The sequence below is a fragment of the Castor canadensis genome, chromosome 10 (genome assembly GCF_047511655.1).
Source record: "Castor canadensis chromosome 10, mCasCan1.hap1v2, whole genome shotgun sequence".
NCBI classification, from domain to species: Eukaryota; Metazoa; Chordata; class Mammalia; order Rodentia; family Castoridae; genus Castor; species Castor canadensis.
In genome coordinates, this window is record NC_133395.1 from 10,481,061 (window position 1) to 10,498,317 (window position 17,257).

The following is a 17,257-nucleotide window of genomic DNA, read 5'->3' on the forward strand; positions in this document are numbered from 1 at the left end:
AGCTAGAAGAAACCTACAGAGTGGACCCTCCCTCAGAACTTTGAGAAGGAACTTACCCTGTGAACATCTTGATCTTAGACTTCCAGCCCCCAAACTGTGAGACCATGGAGCTCTGTTGGTCTAAATCACCCAGATCTTGGTGTTGTGTTGCGCCAGTCCTAGGAAGCAAATACCACTTCAGAGCCTCTTTCTCTGATCTCAAAAACAAATGATCCTTTGCTGAAACTGGGAAGCCACATAGCTGAGAGCTTGGAACAACAAAGCAACCAGTACAACTCTGAAGTCCAGACCAACTCAGAGCAGCATTCTGAGTCTTTGGAGTCATTTTCCAAATTTTTATAATTTTGATACATCCCATCTTAGAAGAAGGGTGCCTGTAGATCCTTTATGAATTTCTTATTATGGATCCTCGACCACACCAGATCACCTTCAGAAGATACTGTTTTGAACACCTGGTTCCTTTCCTTCTCTAGTGGTAGTTAGGACTTTTTTTTGGTTAGTTAGTAACTAACTGGACACATAAGTTAAGAACATTAAACTGCACATCTGAGACTATTTCTCTTCAAGTTTACATTAGTGAGTGTTGGTCCTGTCACTCTAATTCTGCTGGTTCAAAATGATTTTTCATGTAGTTTTTCTTAGGACTTTGTAAGATATACCCCCATTTGTGTGTGTGTGTGTGTGTGTGTGTGTGTGTGTGTGAAGACTTAAGTTCGGAGGGAAATTTATGCTCAACCTGGAAGGATGATACTTCAATTCCACCCAACAAAAGCCCACTCCTTAGCTGTGAGGATGCTCCTTCATCTAACTTCCTTTAATAAAGAGAACAGAATTTTTAAGAACTTACTGCACTGAACTATTGAAAAAAGCAAAGGATATAATGAAAAGCAACCTACAAGCACTTTTTTGTTTTCCAGCTTCTGTCACAGGCAATGGGAAACTATGTTGTTATGGTTCTAAGAAAAAAAAAAGCGTGACAATTGGTTTTCAGTTTTATGCAGCATCTGACAGTTGTTGAATCACAAAAAGGCACTTTCATAGCTGTGTTATGACTTGTTATGAGGAGTTAGAATAATGAGTTTTACCCTTGTAGACCTCAACACAACACATGAACACACTGAGGTGTTGTCACTGCCTTGATGCCTTTCAGACTCAGGTTTCACATAGCTTGTCTGGTTCTTTTTCTTAGCAGTTCAAATACTTTTCCATTGTTCCCACCGTGTCGCTACCATTTGGTTATTCATTTATTCACAAATACTTGAGTCCCTGCTATGAAGGAGACACCACACCAGGCACCAAGCAAATAAATTCTCTGCTCGTAAGTCTGATTTCGATTCAGGTTGAGTATCCCCTACCTGAAATGCTTGGGAACAGAAGTATTTCAGATTTCAGAGCATATAGGATTTGAGAATATTTGCATAAACTTTACTGGCTGAACTCCCAAATTTGCTCAGCCTATATCTTTAGACCCCATGTAACTTCTTTAATTTGATCTTAGCTCCTACATGATTGTTTTCTACCATTTTGACTAATGATGATATTATCTTCCTGATCCATGGCATTTAAGTTTGGACTCCTGCACTTGACTTTCATAAGTCTGAGCCTGCCCCACTGGAGTTGTATTTCACTACATGCACTGTGCCCAGATCTGTCATTTATGTCTGCCGTCTGTTCTATTTCATTGTTGTTCATGCTGTAGAGGCTTGGTAACGTATCTTTCCTGTTCATTACTGAGTACTTGCTGACACCCTCCCATCCTCCCAAACCTCAGACCCCAGCACAGGCAACATGGTAATCAGAGCCATTAGGGGGCGACAGCTATGTCATGATGAAAAGCTGGAACAAGGAAGTCCCTAACTTGTATTGAGGCTAGAGATGCCAACACTGAGCCCTTTGTAAGCATTGGCCTCTTGGGTCAATAAGATTTTGTCACCCATGCAATTTCCCCTTAATAAAGACCTGGGGTGCATTAATAAATGCTGTCAGACAGCAACATTTTTATCTGTGCATGGATAAAATGAAAGAATAAAAGTCATGAATGTCATATCCATTCCTTGACATTCACAAAACTTACTCCCAAAATTTACCACTTTCCTATGATTTTTAACTGTGAAGAGTTAGGAAAGGAATTATATGCCTACCTGGATACTCACATGGCCCAACAGATTTTTTCTTTGGGTCATTTTGTCTCACTCTGGATTGGTGACTGAAAGCTTAGAGATAAGTACTTCACCATATAAGATTTGACCTTCCAGAGACAACCAATGGGAACAGAACCTGCTTTGTATTCCTTATTACCTGCCCCGTTAACCATTCCCAGTCAATAGAGTTGGATGTAAGGAATAACGGTGTATTACCAGAGGTGCAGTGTGTATGTAAAGAGATCATTCCTTCTTTTCCCAGAGCAGGTTGCAGAGAGCACCTCCAGAGAGTCATGGTCAGAATCAGGGTGCCTGAGAAAAGATGTTGAGTCCTCTAGCTGAAGCTTGCTGAGCTAGAGGACCAGGAGGATTCCTTGGTACAGTCACTGGCTCTGAGTAAGGTGGGGATGGAAACAAAGTGAACTTGCCAGGTGTGGTCAAAAGATTTCTTATTTTGAAGGTGTGAGACCAGTCAGAGTACACTGGGCAGCAGCTTGCAGGATTGTCCAAAAGAATTCTCTCTAAGACTAATCCCAGGGTTAGTCCCCATCCCCTCCTAGTTCTTTGCTACCTTGGAGAGTACAGAGGGGATGTCAGTGGCTACCATGACAGATGTTAGAGGAAGGTTGCAAAGCCAGAGGGTTGCTCAGGCAGAGATCAAGCCAAGAGATGCTGCAATCAGAGTGTGTTGAGGGAAATAGCCCAAGGAAGACAAGATTCCCTTTGTCTTAAGAAGTCTTTGGCTACTGAAGGCTGGAGCAAAGCTATCAGTGGCAAAAAAAAAAAAAAAAGGAAAAATCACAGAAGCTGTATGTTTCCCTATCAGCAAAGACCATATGCTTTGAACAGGTTTAGACCCAGACCAAACCAGAATAAGGACCACTGTGAAATGTGGGCAGCTTCCTAAGATGGAACATCTTCCCCTCATCTTCCAGCCGAGCCTCCACCCTAGAGAAGCCCCCATTATTATTATCTAATGAAAGGAGATCATGTCCTCTCCCTGGTTCAAAGCTATGAGCCAAACTTGTATCTCAGTGGGGTGGGAGATAGAGTTTGGATCAGATACAAGACTGGATTGCACTGAATGGATTTGCAATTACCACAATTGACCAAAAATTATGGAATTTGTCTAGGAATACTAGACCAGTCTTTTCCTCTATTCACAATTCAGCTTTCCTGTAATGGAGGATTAGTAATATCACTACTGGCCTTTCCTGGCATCCTGCTCCAAAAATCTGCTCAGTGCTAGGCACAGTGGGACATGCTGCATCTCCCACATTCTCGTACACAGCCAAACAACTACGAACTTTTTTGTACTCTGATATTAACAAAAGAGTAACTTAGATTGTTTTTCTAGAAAATGAGAAACTTGTATTGCATGTTATTTGGTCTGATGTTTTCCCTGCAAAATGTAACAACTCTACAATTGACCACAAGCACACTGAGGAATGGTGCTGGAAATGTGTGATCATTACCAGGAAAGGTCCAAACCCCACCCAATGTGGAGGCTCCAGTCCAAAATCTGCTCTGTCTTACGGTGAATGCCATTACTCATAGAACTTTCTATATGCAGTCAGGTGAAAAACAATAAGGAACTAGATTTGACACTGGCAAAAAACAAGTACTAATTAATCAAAAGGGAGATGCCAGAACAAACCAATCCTGTGATGCAAGACTGCAACTAGAGTACCAGTATGGACTTAGTTTGTTTAACGAGAAAAGATAGGTACAGTAGGCCCTTAGTACTGGGGGTTTCCAAAGAGACTGCCATTGAGGAAAAACCATGAAAGCTCAAGATGCAGGAGTCCAGATGCTCCATTCATTTATCCCATGACACCACCCAGCTTCCACTAAAGACATGCCGCCTTCCAACAAATCTCAGATTTTGAATTTATTACTTAAATTAAGCACATTAGCTTTTTCTTTGTTTTGGGGGAATCGCCATTTACTTTCTTGGAGGCATACTGTATTTTCACAAAATTAAGTGCAAGGAAACACTCAGCAGATCATACAATTTAAACACAACTGAGGAGAACAGACAGGACTGACTGAGAACTGCTCTGCCTCAACTGAGCTGAGTAATAGACATTTGGAAATTCAAACTATTTGATTTTCAAATTCCTTTTGATCTTCATTAATCACTTGATTAGTTACTCATTTTACTGTGCTTGGTCAAAACTATGTGTAATAAATTGAACAAGACAGGTTTATTCCAGATAGACAGATAGGCAGGTACAGAGAGATAGATGGAGACATATACATGGTCCTATGGTTATGTAAGACACATGCATACATATAGGCAAACATGTACAAAACTAAATAGACATATGTGTGCATGAGGTTTAGTGAACATACTTACACTGCTTACATGTTTTTGCTGAGCAAGCCCTGTACCAATAATACTTTAATCTTCCTTTTTGAAGTTTCTCCTTTCTTGGTTTTACAAAGTCAACCTCAGCCCAAAAATATTAAGTGTGAAAGTCCAGAAACAAAAAAAAAAACATAAGTTTTAATTTATTTTTATTTTTTCAAGATAAGGTCTTGCTATATTTTTCTCAGGCTGGCCTCAAACTACTGGGCTCACGCAGTCCTCTTGTCTCAGCCCAATGAGTAGCAGAAGCCCAGGTTCAATTGACAAGTTTTAAATTGCACACTGCTTTGTGCAGTGTGATGAAATCTCAGGCCATCCCATAGTTCTGCCCTGTCCCACATAGGACACAAATCACGGTATCCATGATTTATACTCAACACACCCATTAGTCACTTAGTAGCCATCTGTCTTCTCGAATAGACTGTTACCATGGTGCTCGTGTTAAATAATCCCTATGTATTTAATAATAGCCCCATGGCAGAAGAGTAGTAGAGCAATGATGCTAGCAATTCAGATGTGCAAAGAGAAGCTACAGAGCACTTCCTTTTTAGGTGAAAATACAATAAGATATTTTGCGATAGACACCATATTCATGTAACATTTATTACGGTGGTATCATTATAATTGTTCTATGTCATTACTATTGTTCACCTCTTACTATGTCTGATTTAAAAATTAACTACCATGGGCATGTATGCATAGGAGAAAACACAATATATATTAGGGTTTGGTACTACCTGTGGTTTCAGGCATTCGCTGGGGGCGGGGGTCTTGAAACATATCACATGGATAAGTGGGAGGCTGTGTATATGGAAACAGTGGGAAAGCCTAGAACCAAGATTCTTATCTCTGCCTTTTGTGGTGCCAGAAAGTAAGGAAGAGCTGAGAGAAGGGCGGTGGAAGGGAGTTGAGAAAGGAAAGAGAGAGAGGCAGAATATGAAAGTATATGTAAAGAGTAGAGGAACCAATAAAGTACTTTATTATTACCTGAAGAATGAAATAAACAACCTCAAAACCACATTCACATAAATACATGATTGAATAAATAACTGGAAAGAAGGAACAACTCTTTCTCACAGAATAATTCCAAATAACTAACATAGAGAAATACAACTAATAGAATAATAAATGAAGAAAACTAAAGTTCATCATTAGGACACCACAGTTATAATTGCTACAGGAAATTCCTATTGATGAATGCTGAAATTAATGTATGAAACTTTAAGAACAAATAGGATATTTGCATGGCCTCAAAGAATCCCTCTCCACATAAAATTTTTAATAATTGTAGCTGTCCACAAATTCTTTGATATGCCTCCCTCCAAAGAGATACAGCTTCTTTGGTCTCCCCTGAGGATGAGCTGGAGTTAGTAATGGAGCAGGAAAAGAAAAGGGAAACACTAACTTCAAAGTGAAAAAACCTGGCCGACATCATCTTACGCAGGTGACTACAGTTGACACTACGTATTAATAATAAGATGTATTAATATCATGTACTCCCGATATGATGAGAGGCGCCTACCACCTCCATAGTGTTCTCCCCCCAAATTCCAAAACCCCAGTGTAGTCTTGAAGAAACGTCAGGAAACCCCAAATTGAGGGACACTATACAAACTACCCAACTGGTGCACTTCAAAGCCATCAAGTTCCTTAAATCAAGGATGATCTGAGTTCCATCCAGGAGGAGTATAGGAGATATGGCCATGAAATGTAATGTTATATTCTGGATGGAATCTTGGAACACAAAAAGGGCATTTGTGCAAGAACTTGGGAATTCCAAATAATTCCTATATTGTAGTTAAAAGTATTTGACCAAGGTTAATTTCTTAGTTTTGAAATGTTCTGTGATTACATAAGATGATAACAGAAGAAAAAACTGGGTCAGGCTGGCAGAATGGCTCGAGTGGTGGAGCATCTGCCTAGCAAGAAAGAAGCCCTGAATTCAAACCCCACTACCACGATAAAAAGAAAAGCAAAGAAAAAACTGGGTCAAGGGCATATAGTAACTCTTTATACTTTATTTGCAACTCTAATGTAAGAATAAAACAATTTCAAAATAAAGTGGGTGTTTTTTAAAAGGATAAGAATTTTCTATGGTAAATTCTAAAAACACTATATATAAACTGGCTGTGTTGACTTATTCAAAGATGAGTACATCTATGGCATTTCGTATCATAAATACATTCTATCGAATTCATACTTAGTCATGCTTTTTTGATGTTAAAACATTAGGAGTACATTCTTTGCCAAGAGCCAAGAGCTTATACGATTTTGTTCCCAAGAAAAACCCAATGTGACTTGTCATCTCTCCTGTGCTGTCTTTGCCAATATTGTAACTCATTTGAAATTGGATGGACTGCATGTTCTGGTTACTGTGTATGAATTCACATTGTAAAGAACTCAAGGAAAGCGTAGGAGAGTGATGAGAAAGATCACAAATGACTCGCCTTTGCCTGTTTGTGGTTCATCACTGATGTTGCCTTCCCTGCTTTTCATCTTATCACCATCTTATGTGTAGAAATGTACCTGAGGCCATCGGACCACAAAGAGTCCTGCCTTAATTAAAAATATGTCATCTGAGTAGTGGAAAGACATATAATATATAATTAGAAAATTACTTTGCAAAGCCCTGGGAAGTAGGGAAGAGAAAAATGTGATGCATACAGAGAAAGGGGTGCCTAATTCAGATTAGAAGCAGACCATACACGACATGTCAAAAATGATGAACAGAATCTTGTTAGGAAAGTGAGAGAAACTGTCCCAAACAAAATGAATAGCAAGTACAACACTGCAAAAGTAAATGTACATCTTTTGCTTAAAAACATTTGAGGATGCAAGATAAAACACTTCTTCAAACTCAGGAACCAAAAGGTTTGTGATCAAATCTCAGGTTGTGACATGTCTCACTGTGGGACTTTGGGCAATTTAAGCTCCTTGGACCTTGGTTTCTTCATGGGAAATATGACAGAACATGGTGCTAATTGTGGATCGTACATCAGGGAACTATTTTAAGAATTAAATAATATTAACTGTGCAAAGTGTTGAGAACAGTATCCAGTGTTTACTACTCAGTTTACTACTGAGTTTACTACTCAGCCACCAGTTGTTGTTCAGAGAACTGCTCCTGGAGGAAGGGATTCTGTAAGTTATACAAGAGAAGAAGATGTGATCAGGCAGGAGGGCAATGTAGCCTGTGAAATCACATAGGAAATAACTGAGTGGGAGGGAGACACAACCTAAAAGCTTAGAGCGTGAAGGGCAAGGCACTGGAGGATATTTCGTGCCATACTCAGAAGATTAGTGTTTCTTCTATACGCAATCGGTAGTCCTTGAATTTCTTTGAGGACCAGGGGAACATAATGGCATTTCTTTTCTTTTTTGGTGTTTTGAAGGATGCCTTTAAAGGGATGAGACTAAGATGGAAATCTAGTTAGGAGAACTAGATTAGTTAGAACTGGTTAGGGAGATATAATGAAATAAAACCCTTGTGACCAAGTGAGTGCTGGAGTTGGTAGCATGTGGAGATGTCAGTGACTCAGGGAAGAGCAGCCACACTGCGTGGTACCTGGAAACGTGACACCCAAAGTGGTAGAAGATGAGCAGGGGGCAAGGTAGACAGCACATGGGCATCTCTTCCCAGAAGTGAGTTTGAAAAAGAGAAGAAGAAGAGAAAAGGAGACAAGATCAAGAGAAATGTGTGCCTCTGCTTTCACTTTTAAAACCAAGAGTCCTTAGAAAATGTCAATCAACATATCAAAGAGAGGGAAGGGTGAGGAGGTCCCAGACCAGATGGAGAAAGAGACTAGAGAGCACGTGCCTGTCATTTTCCTCTGTCCCCTCGCTCAGATGAAACTGTTCTCCTGCAGAGCTTGCCATTCAAATTGCAGGCACTATGCTATCTCACTTATATATCTGGCAAATATATAAGAGAATAAAAATTCTCATTTTTGGAATTCAGAACACTGAATTCCAAAGTGCTTAAGACAGTATAAAACTGAACCAAAACTTAAAAATCTGTGTCTTCTATTTTCTTTTACTGTGTGTTCTTAGACTATGCTATACTGTATGTTTCTTAAATCAAAACAGGAAGGGGAATTATATGAGCATGTATACACACACGTACTATATATACATTTGTATGTATACACATAATGTCATAGATTATTTAATTGCTTTGTATTAAGTAAATATATACGTCTGTACACATATATTTAATTCCCTTTAATATGATTTTTTTTCCTATTACTGGATAGTCATCCCATAATGTGAACCAAGTATCTAGTTAACATGGAGCTCTAATATAATTTCATTTGAGGTGACCAAAACAATGAATTTTGATTATAATGAGAATAATTCTATGACTCAGTAAATTCCCAAATGGAAATAACTGTGTCTCAGTTGAATAACAGAAGAAAGATATTATGTAAAGTAGAGGAGTTTGTGATCTAGAAGAAAAAAAACATACAGAAGCAGTCTTTACTTAGCATCACTGACTTTAAGAAATAATTAATTCCATTACTGGGACTTTAACAAGCAATAATATAAGTAAAAATTATCCATCCAACATAATTAGGCATTCTAGCTTTTGAATAGATTCTTTTATCTCTCACTAATTTATTAGAGTTGCTGCTAGCTTAGCATTGCTGCAAATATTATCTACCTTGTTGCTCCAAGTAACCTTCTGAAGGACATTTAAAGCTTGTAAGATCTTAAGTTCAGTGTGAAGAGCGTGAAAGTAAACATTTCATGCACATTTCAGGGATGTCACAAAGTGGTGTCAAAGCAACAGCCCCGAGTAAGTGCTCTGCTGAGCTCCCAAAGCAGCCAGCTCAGAGCCACCAATCCATTCTCTTGTGACCCAGATCCTCCTAGCACACAGCTCTCCCCCCACTTCCTTACCACACATGCTGTGTGGATGGATAAGGGAGTCAAAGACTGGAAGCTGTGGAGAGATCAGAAAAGAAAATACCACATGCAATTAATCAGCTCATGTTATAAAATTACTGTGAACATTTTGGGGTGCCAGCTGTCATAAAAAATGTAGAGTTGCTGTGATCCATAGGTCAACCATGAATTAAGCCCTCCAATGGATGGCTTGAGTAGATATGCCAAAGCAATTAAAACCCGAGTTTGACCTTGGCAGTACTGGATTTATTAAAGATTTTTTTTTTAAAGAGGTTGGGGGAAAATTAGCCACAAATCTTTAGGAAAGGAAATATTTTAGAAGTATATGGTATTGCTGACTTATGTGCAATCATGAGAACTGACTGACCTCTGCCCACAGCAAAAAATAAAAAGCCCGCTTCTTAAGAAATTCTCTATTGGATTTAACAAGCTAGGGAAGGATTTTTAAAGATATTTTTATATCAAGGTTTTATGATAACACAGGGATGTTATTAAAAACCAATGTGTTTGGACATTACTTCAGCTATCCCACCTGTCTTAACTCAGAAGCTGTGTAATTTGGGTTGTAGAATCACAGAAACAAATTAGCTAGGGAAACTCCCCTGAAAAATAATTGTTGATGCTCTAGGTAGACTGTATTCTGAGTTGCTATGTCAGTACAGATGCAGGAAAGCCACCAAATGCCATTGTGTAAAGAAAGAAAGAGAATTCAGCCCTAATTTATTTGCATAACAAAGAAGGGGAATTCTTTTTTTCTGACTGAACCTAATGTGGTCATTTTTCATATACTGAAGAGCCAAAAAAATAAACAAATAACTGCTCTTTGATTACATTAATCTACAAATCTGTGCACATTTCTCCAACTAGCATGGGCTTGACTTAAAAATGAAAATCTTTCATAAGTCCAGATGGTTTTTTAAACTGTTTTCTTTTAGAAAATCACACAAAAATTGCAAAAAAAAAAATTATTTAATGTAATTCTCCAATTCAGCTATTTGTCACAGCATTCAGAAAGGAAGTGAAAGTGAATCACGTATGAATATCTTAACAGAAGACAGCAGAGGCTGGGCGGTGGAAGATTTAAGCGATGAGGCAGAGCAGGGTCTGTGTCCTGCAGAGCGATTACATCCCAACTCTCCTGAGAAGCCCAGGAAAGCAAGAGGCTTTCAGCTGCCCGACATGCAGTGATATCTCAGCAAGACAGTTGCCGAGCCATAGAACACGCATGCTTAGATGATTTGTATTTTTTAAACCTGGAGGTTTGAAATTTGTTTCTTTGATTCTAATTTCTCTTTTGCAAATATGCTTTTTTTCTCTTGCCATGTGGCTCGGTCACAAAGCTATCATCTGATCTCTGGATTGCAGCAGACTTCAGACTCAGTTGTAGTCATTATCAGCTCCCTCCTTTGTACTGTTCTTTACATTGGGTTTTTCAACATAAAAAGGAAAATCTTAGCATTCGCCACACTGTGTCTCTTCCCTTCAAGAATCAGGATTTTGAATTTTAATTGACATTTACAATTATAATTACTTTTTGTTAAAAAACCTGATTGGGGGATGGTACAATGATCTTAAATTCATATCCAGTTATTTTATTGATATTATTCACTCATTTACATCACAGTAGACTTACTCTTGGAAAATCTGTGCTTAGATGTAGGAAAGAGAAAGAATTTGAGTAAAAGATAGGCTGCCATTTATTGCAAAGAAACTTACATGACTTCAAAGCACCATGAAATACTTTTATTTATTGGTTACCCCATGCTTCTTCTCCCCTCCACACGTACAGCCTACTCCCAAGTTGCTCTTTTTTCCTTTCTCCCTATTTGTGTCTTAGTCAGGCTCATGGACCAGGGAAGGAAAAAGGGTCAGGGTTGGGCCTGGTAATTGACTGTGTTGAAGTAAAAGCGCAGAGTTTGCCCTACTGTGCCACTCGCCCCTTTTCTTTTTAGCTTTTCCCTGAACTAGGATAGGCATATAAAAAGAGGCATTTTACTGACTTTTTACAAACTCAACAGGTCGAGAAGTAGCTACTGTACCTTACAAACCCCTGCCCTCACACCCTTCCCTTCCTAACCAGGACAGTCCTCCGCCCTCACCCAGGACAGTCGCCATGCTGACAGTAACAAACACCAGCAGTGACAGCTTACTGAACTTAGGTGATGGAATCACCCAGTATATACTTTTTACAGTGTCTGGCTTCCTTCCCTCAACGTTGCATTGAAAAATTCAACCACCTTCTTGTGTTAGGATATAGCTCACTCATTCGATGTTTAAATAAAACACAATTTATTTTTCCATTCTACCGATGATGGGTATTTGAGTGGTTTGTGTTTGTGATCCTGAGAGGGTGATGTTGCTGTGCTGTGATCGTGCACACTGTTCTGGCTGGTGTACACGTAGGGATGACTGGCAAGGGCCCGGATGTGTGTGCACTCATCCTTAGTGCTGTTTATCTACTGAGAACAGAAAAAGCACATGGTCACTGCTACTCAGAATGAGGACCTTTCATTCTTGTAGGAAGCAGTTCACCTACCCCAACTATGAGAGCTGGGTGCCAACAATTAAAGCCCCTATTCATCTTGCTCTCGTTTAACTGCATAACCCTTCAGCCACAAGGCCCAGTATTTGAGAAGATTTGCACAATGGTGAAGAACTTTCAGAGTCATCAAAAAGATCTTCCCCCTGGCTCTACGTAGTTTTATGGTACAACGGCCAACTCATGCTGAGCTCAGATTCACTTCCACTTAGCCTATCTCTACTTTCTAGAAGGTGCTATAAAAGGAAACTTAAAAATGGAATCTTGCCCATAAGGAGATTACAAGCTCTGAAAGTACAAATATCTCTAGTGCAAGTTAGATGGCATGAGATCCAAAATGGATCTCATGTAAGCAGTATTTTTTTTTAGCGATATTGTTTTTAATGCTAGTGATCTATATGTTATGCACTAAAGTCTAGAATATTTGATTAATTATAGCTTGTCATCTCCCCAGGTTGTTCCTTTATAAAACTATGGACGTAAGTCGAACTTGGGCTAAACTTATGCATGAGCTTGTCTGTGACAAACGTCAGTTCAGGTTCAATGCCACAAGAGTCAATTTTATTCCAGTCTATGAGCATAGGGCACCTGTGCTCCACACCAGCAAATGTATTCAGTCAACACAGGCACTGTATGCTTCTCTGTTGCCCTTCAGAATTGGCCCAGAAGCCTGTTGTTTACTTCCCAGTCATTTGCTGCGAGTTTGTTCTGCTACTTGATTAGCGCAGTTATCTATTTGCATAGCTGACTGTGTAGACTACTGTGCTGGGCACTAGATATGGAAGAGTGAGGAAAACCCTGCATGGTCCCTGAGCACATAAGGTTTACAGGCTCAGGAAAGAGCTCCATGGTTCAAACGCAGCACAATATCATTTAAAATGATGGCACTGGGGTGTGCAGTGGTTTTAATAGTTTCTCTCCAAAATTCATGTCTGATTTGAAACTTGGAATAAGTCTTCATTTGGAAATTGGGCTTTTGAAGAAGTGAATGGTTAAGTTAATCATTCTGGAGGAGAGTGGCACCTTCCGATGTTTGGAGTCTCCATCAGAGAAAGGAGAGGGAGAGTCAGAAACAGAGACAGAGAGGCCCACAGGGAAGAAGGCATATGACACTGGAGGCAGAATTGGAGTAAGTTGGTCACAAGCCAAAGAGCACCAAGGGCAACTGAGAACCACCAGCAACTGGGAGGAGATGAGGGCTTCTTTCCTGGAGCCTTCAGAGGGAGCCAGGCCCAGCCAAAACCTTGATTTCTGATTGTGACCTTCCCAAATGCTAACATTGGCAGTGTCTGTTGCATTAAGCTGCAGGGCTTGTAGTAACTGGGTACAGCAGTCCTAGGAAACCCTGTGTTAGGTTGAACCAGAAGAAACTGCAGATTTTTTGTCGGCTTTGACCAACACAAACAGCAACCTGCTGTGACCCAGTCTAAATGCTGTGTTCTCATAAGAGATCACATTGGTCAGAAAAACGTTCTTTTGGAATTATAAAGGGAACTAAAGTCTGGAGGACAAGCAGAAGTTAATGAAGCTTGAGACAGAAAGAGGAAGGAGGGGGCAGCATTGGGCACCACAGGCACAAAGGGCTTGGGACAGTTTCTGTTTGAGAATCTGAAGGAAGAAAATTTGATTACACATAGGACAAGCTGAGTGTACACAGGTGGGGCAGAGCAAAAGTGGACCTCAAAGCCCAGGTTAAGCATTTACAGATTTTAGTAGTGGAATACCATTGAAAGGTTGAAGTACAAAAGGGAGATTTCTGTAACCACAGAATGAAGAACAGACGAGAAAGAGCCAAAACGGGGGTAAGAGGGGACCAGGTTGGTGCTAATGAGGACAGAGGGTGGACTGCCAAGAAGGTTTCAGGAAAGAATTGTTGTTACTGTTTTGTTGTTGTTGTTGTTGTCCTTGTCTGAGTCATGGTAGCCCAGGCTGATCTCAAACTTGTGATTCTCCTGCCTCAGCCTTCCTGGTGCTGGAATTAATTATAGGCACATACCACTCATGCAGCTCCATCTTTTCATTTTGATGACAAATCCTAACTAATATGACAGTGAATATGCATAATTCAGTCCTGGTACATCTTGAGCCTCAGGGTTACCTTGCATGCTGCCCCCAAAGTCCATTGAAGTCAAAGACAAAGCACCTGGATCTTTTTGTTCTTCTTTCTTCCCTTTGCTTTTTAACATTTGTTCCCAGGCACTGGGTTCATATCTCCTCCAGGGAAAGCATTGTATTGTGTTGTCCTTGTCTGTTTATAAAACTATCTTTCTGATTGTAATTTGGACTTAAGGAAGGCTTGTTTATTTTTATGTCCCAGAACTTAGCAGGGAACCTGGTCTTTGGGATTGGTTTCAGAAATGAACACATCGGTATATAAACAAATGAGTCAGCAAATGGGTGAATTAGCAAATACCTTCGTCCCAATCTATCTGTCAGCCTGTCTCTGGCCCCACATAACTGATGGCTTTGCTGCCGTAATGAGTAAGCTGCTTTTTTTTTTTTTCACTGTGTGCTCTACTTGCCCATTAGCAATGTTTGTTTCACCAGTTGTGTCAATGACCTTTTAGAATACAACTCTCTCAGAAGTCTTCAGTGATGCACGGCACCAGTTTTTTGACTGCCCCATTTCATGGAGAAGCAAGTAGAATTTTTTTGTGTGCCCTTACCATCATCTGCATCAAAACCATGACATTACCATGCTGAGTATTCCACTTGGGGCAGGAGGAGGAAGCAAACGGCACTGGCCCCTTCCCTAAATGAAATTACCATTTAAGACCCAAAAGCAAAAGCTACACACGCACCACATCAAATAAGATGCACACATGGCTCAGGTAAAATGTGTATGTTACATAACAAAAATGGAGGAGCAATTTCTGAAGCAAAACGAGAAAACCAGAACTCAGGACGCATAAGTTCATAACCAGCTCACAACCAGATGAGCCAGCTATCATATTAGAATTTGGGTCTCCCTCCAAAATGCAGCACTTCTGGTTCCTCTGGGCAGTTCTTACCTCCACATACAGGTTAGCAGGGAAGATTTACCTCTCTCTTCTTGTTATCAAAGCTCCCTTAACCCCCAGAAGCCCAAGACAAATAATAATTTTAAAGTAAAAGCATATTCCACAAGGAGGAATGGATTTTATTGCCTCCCTTATCTCTCAAAGTGTGAACTAAATGCACTCTTTGAACAGGACCAGTGTTACAAGATGCAGTTTGGACAGCCAGGGCAGAACACAGGGCCAACATAGAAAAGTAAAATCCAGGTTGCAGAGAAGTCCTCAAGAAGGGGTAAATGGATGTCAGTGGGGCCCACAAGAAAATTCAGACTTGGAAGGCAGGAAGGTGTAGAAGGAATTCTGCCAGCCACAATCAATCCTCAGATTCTCCTTAGTTCAGCATTGGCTCCAGCTGGTAATGTTAAACCTTGGCTTCCCTGAGCTGCAATGTGTAGAAATAGAAAACATATACTCTTACACAATAACTGCACACATGAGTAAATACATTTGCTTGCTATTTCTCACAAAGATATTTTACAGCTTTATAACTACAGCATCTTTACAGACAAATGGAAAACACTTGTTTTATTGATCAAATATATTGTTTTTGTTTTAAGCTTTTCTTTTTTTTAATCTGCCAGACTGCTTCCAATTTTCTTGACATTTTCTCTCTTTTCAAATATCGCCATGTCAGCATGACTATGTAGCTCATATTTTCATTTACTTTTCCTCTTTTGTTTCTTATTGTAGCATTTATACGTGAAAAACAAATTTTATTGTTTACATGAGTAGTGATAAGTAAAAAATCTTTTTAAAATAATGTATGGACTGAGAAGAGGCTTACATTTGGAACTAAAATGACATAAAGTTTTACCTTTACATTTTTTCTGGTTTAGTTTTGTTGTTAAGTTTTGGTTTCATTTCTGTGAACTCAGTTTTAGTGTAAGGACAGCAGTCTACTGCAATACTGTGTGTGTGCTATGGCTGATGGGCCTTTGCTGCCATCTACTGGCTCTTCCTGTAATTGCTCATTGTTATCTCAACTCTAAAGCTGGTTTTCTGTAACTTGCAATATAGGTTCCTTCCTTTTTTTCTTCTATTTTTTTCTTTAGTTGAAACAAAGTGAAGCAAATGCAGACACCAAAGAAAAGCTTCCTTTGCGCCTGCGAATCTTTGAAAAATTTCCCAACAGACCACAAATGGTGAAAATCTCAAAACTTCCTTCTGATTTTACAGTTCCTAAAATCAGGTACTTCTTTAATTGTATATCTCAATTCCATGACAAAAGAGTCATTTTAAGTCTGCTTCAGCCCTTCTTTCAAACCCATCTGTGGCTAGACTTTTTTTTTCAAAGTCGTTACCTATATTTCTACTCCTTGCTTTGTTTCCAAAATCTTTGGCCCTGGGCTCAGGGAAGAAGCTGCTTCACCTGCTTGTGTCTGGGAGGCTTCTCAGGGGTCTCTCCCATGAGTGGAGAAGGTGCCCAGTGTGGACAGTGGAGATGGAGGTCAGCTCCTGGACCCACCATGTAAGGATAAAATCTCCCCACAGTCCTCTGCTTTCAAGCAAATACAGAAATCGCTACCTGGCAGGTTCCTGCACTGCCACTGCACTTGGTTAGGCTGACATGTCTGGTCACAATATAATTTTCCTCCCACTTTTTAAAAAGATAGGGCACTTGACACTAGTACTAATTTGATTTCCTACCACTTTTGCCCTCTGGTTAGACAAATGCATAGAAGATGCTTTAAAACCCCTATTTTTAATAAAAGGATAGTCTTCAAGTGGCAGCTCAAAAGGTTACAGATACAGCCTGAATAATATGAGATATTCTACTTAACTACTTTTAAAATATTGTAGTGAGGGATTATGGAAAGTAGGAGACTGGATGTGGTTCCGTAACACTCTGCATTCTAATAGAGAAATACAGATGCATGTCACTTGATGACTGGTATATGACCTGGGAAGCATGTCACTGGATGGTGTCACCATTGTGTGAAAGGCGGAGAGTGTATTTATGCACACTACGATGCCATACTGTGGCGAGGTGACACAACTTTATAGGACCACCATCAACACACAGTGCGTTCTGCTTCAAAACACCTTTACACAGCACCTGACTGCATTTTGATTAAAAAACAAAATTAATTGAATTGGGTTATTTGAAGAGATGCTATTTGAATTCTCACTGTGTTTTGGAGTCAGGTTTTTTTGAGCCTTTAATTGTAACATTACTTCTCAAAGATTTTTATGATAAATGGAAGTTTAGAGAGACGAATTAATTCCTTCAAATCATAGAAGAAAG

The 17,257-nt window shown here is 39.7% G+C and overlaps 1 protein-coding gene across 6 annotated transcripts in view; it reads left to right on the forward strand.

Annotated features, from left to right (window-relative positions):
* The window catches only part of Nalcn (sodium leak channel, non-selective), a 305,907-nt gene that overhangs the window by 210,259 nt on the left and 78,391 nt on the right, over nucleotides 1-17,257 (forward strand). For 4 of the 6 annotated variants that reach the window (XM_074043032.1, XM_074043033.1, XM_074043037.1 and 1 more), the window contains one exon: nucleotides 16,065-16,201. The exons of the other annotated variants lie outside the window; for them this stretch is intronic. In XM_074043032.1, coding sequence (XP_073899133.1) covers nucleotides 16,065-16,201 — 137 coding nt within the window. The remainder of the gene's footprint in view (nucleotides 1-16,064; nucleotides 16,202-17,257) is intronic. 6 annotated transcript variants of the gene reach the window in all.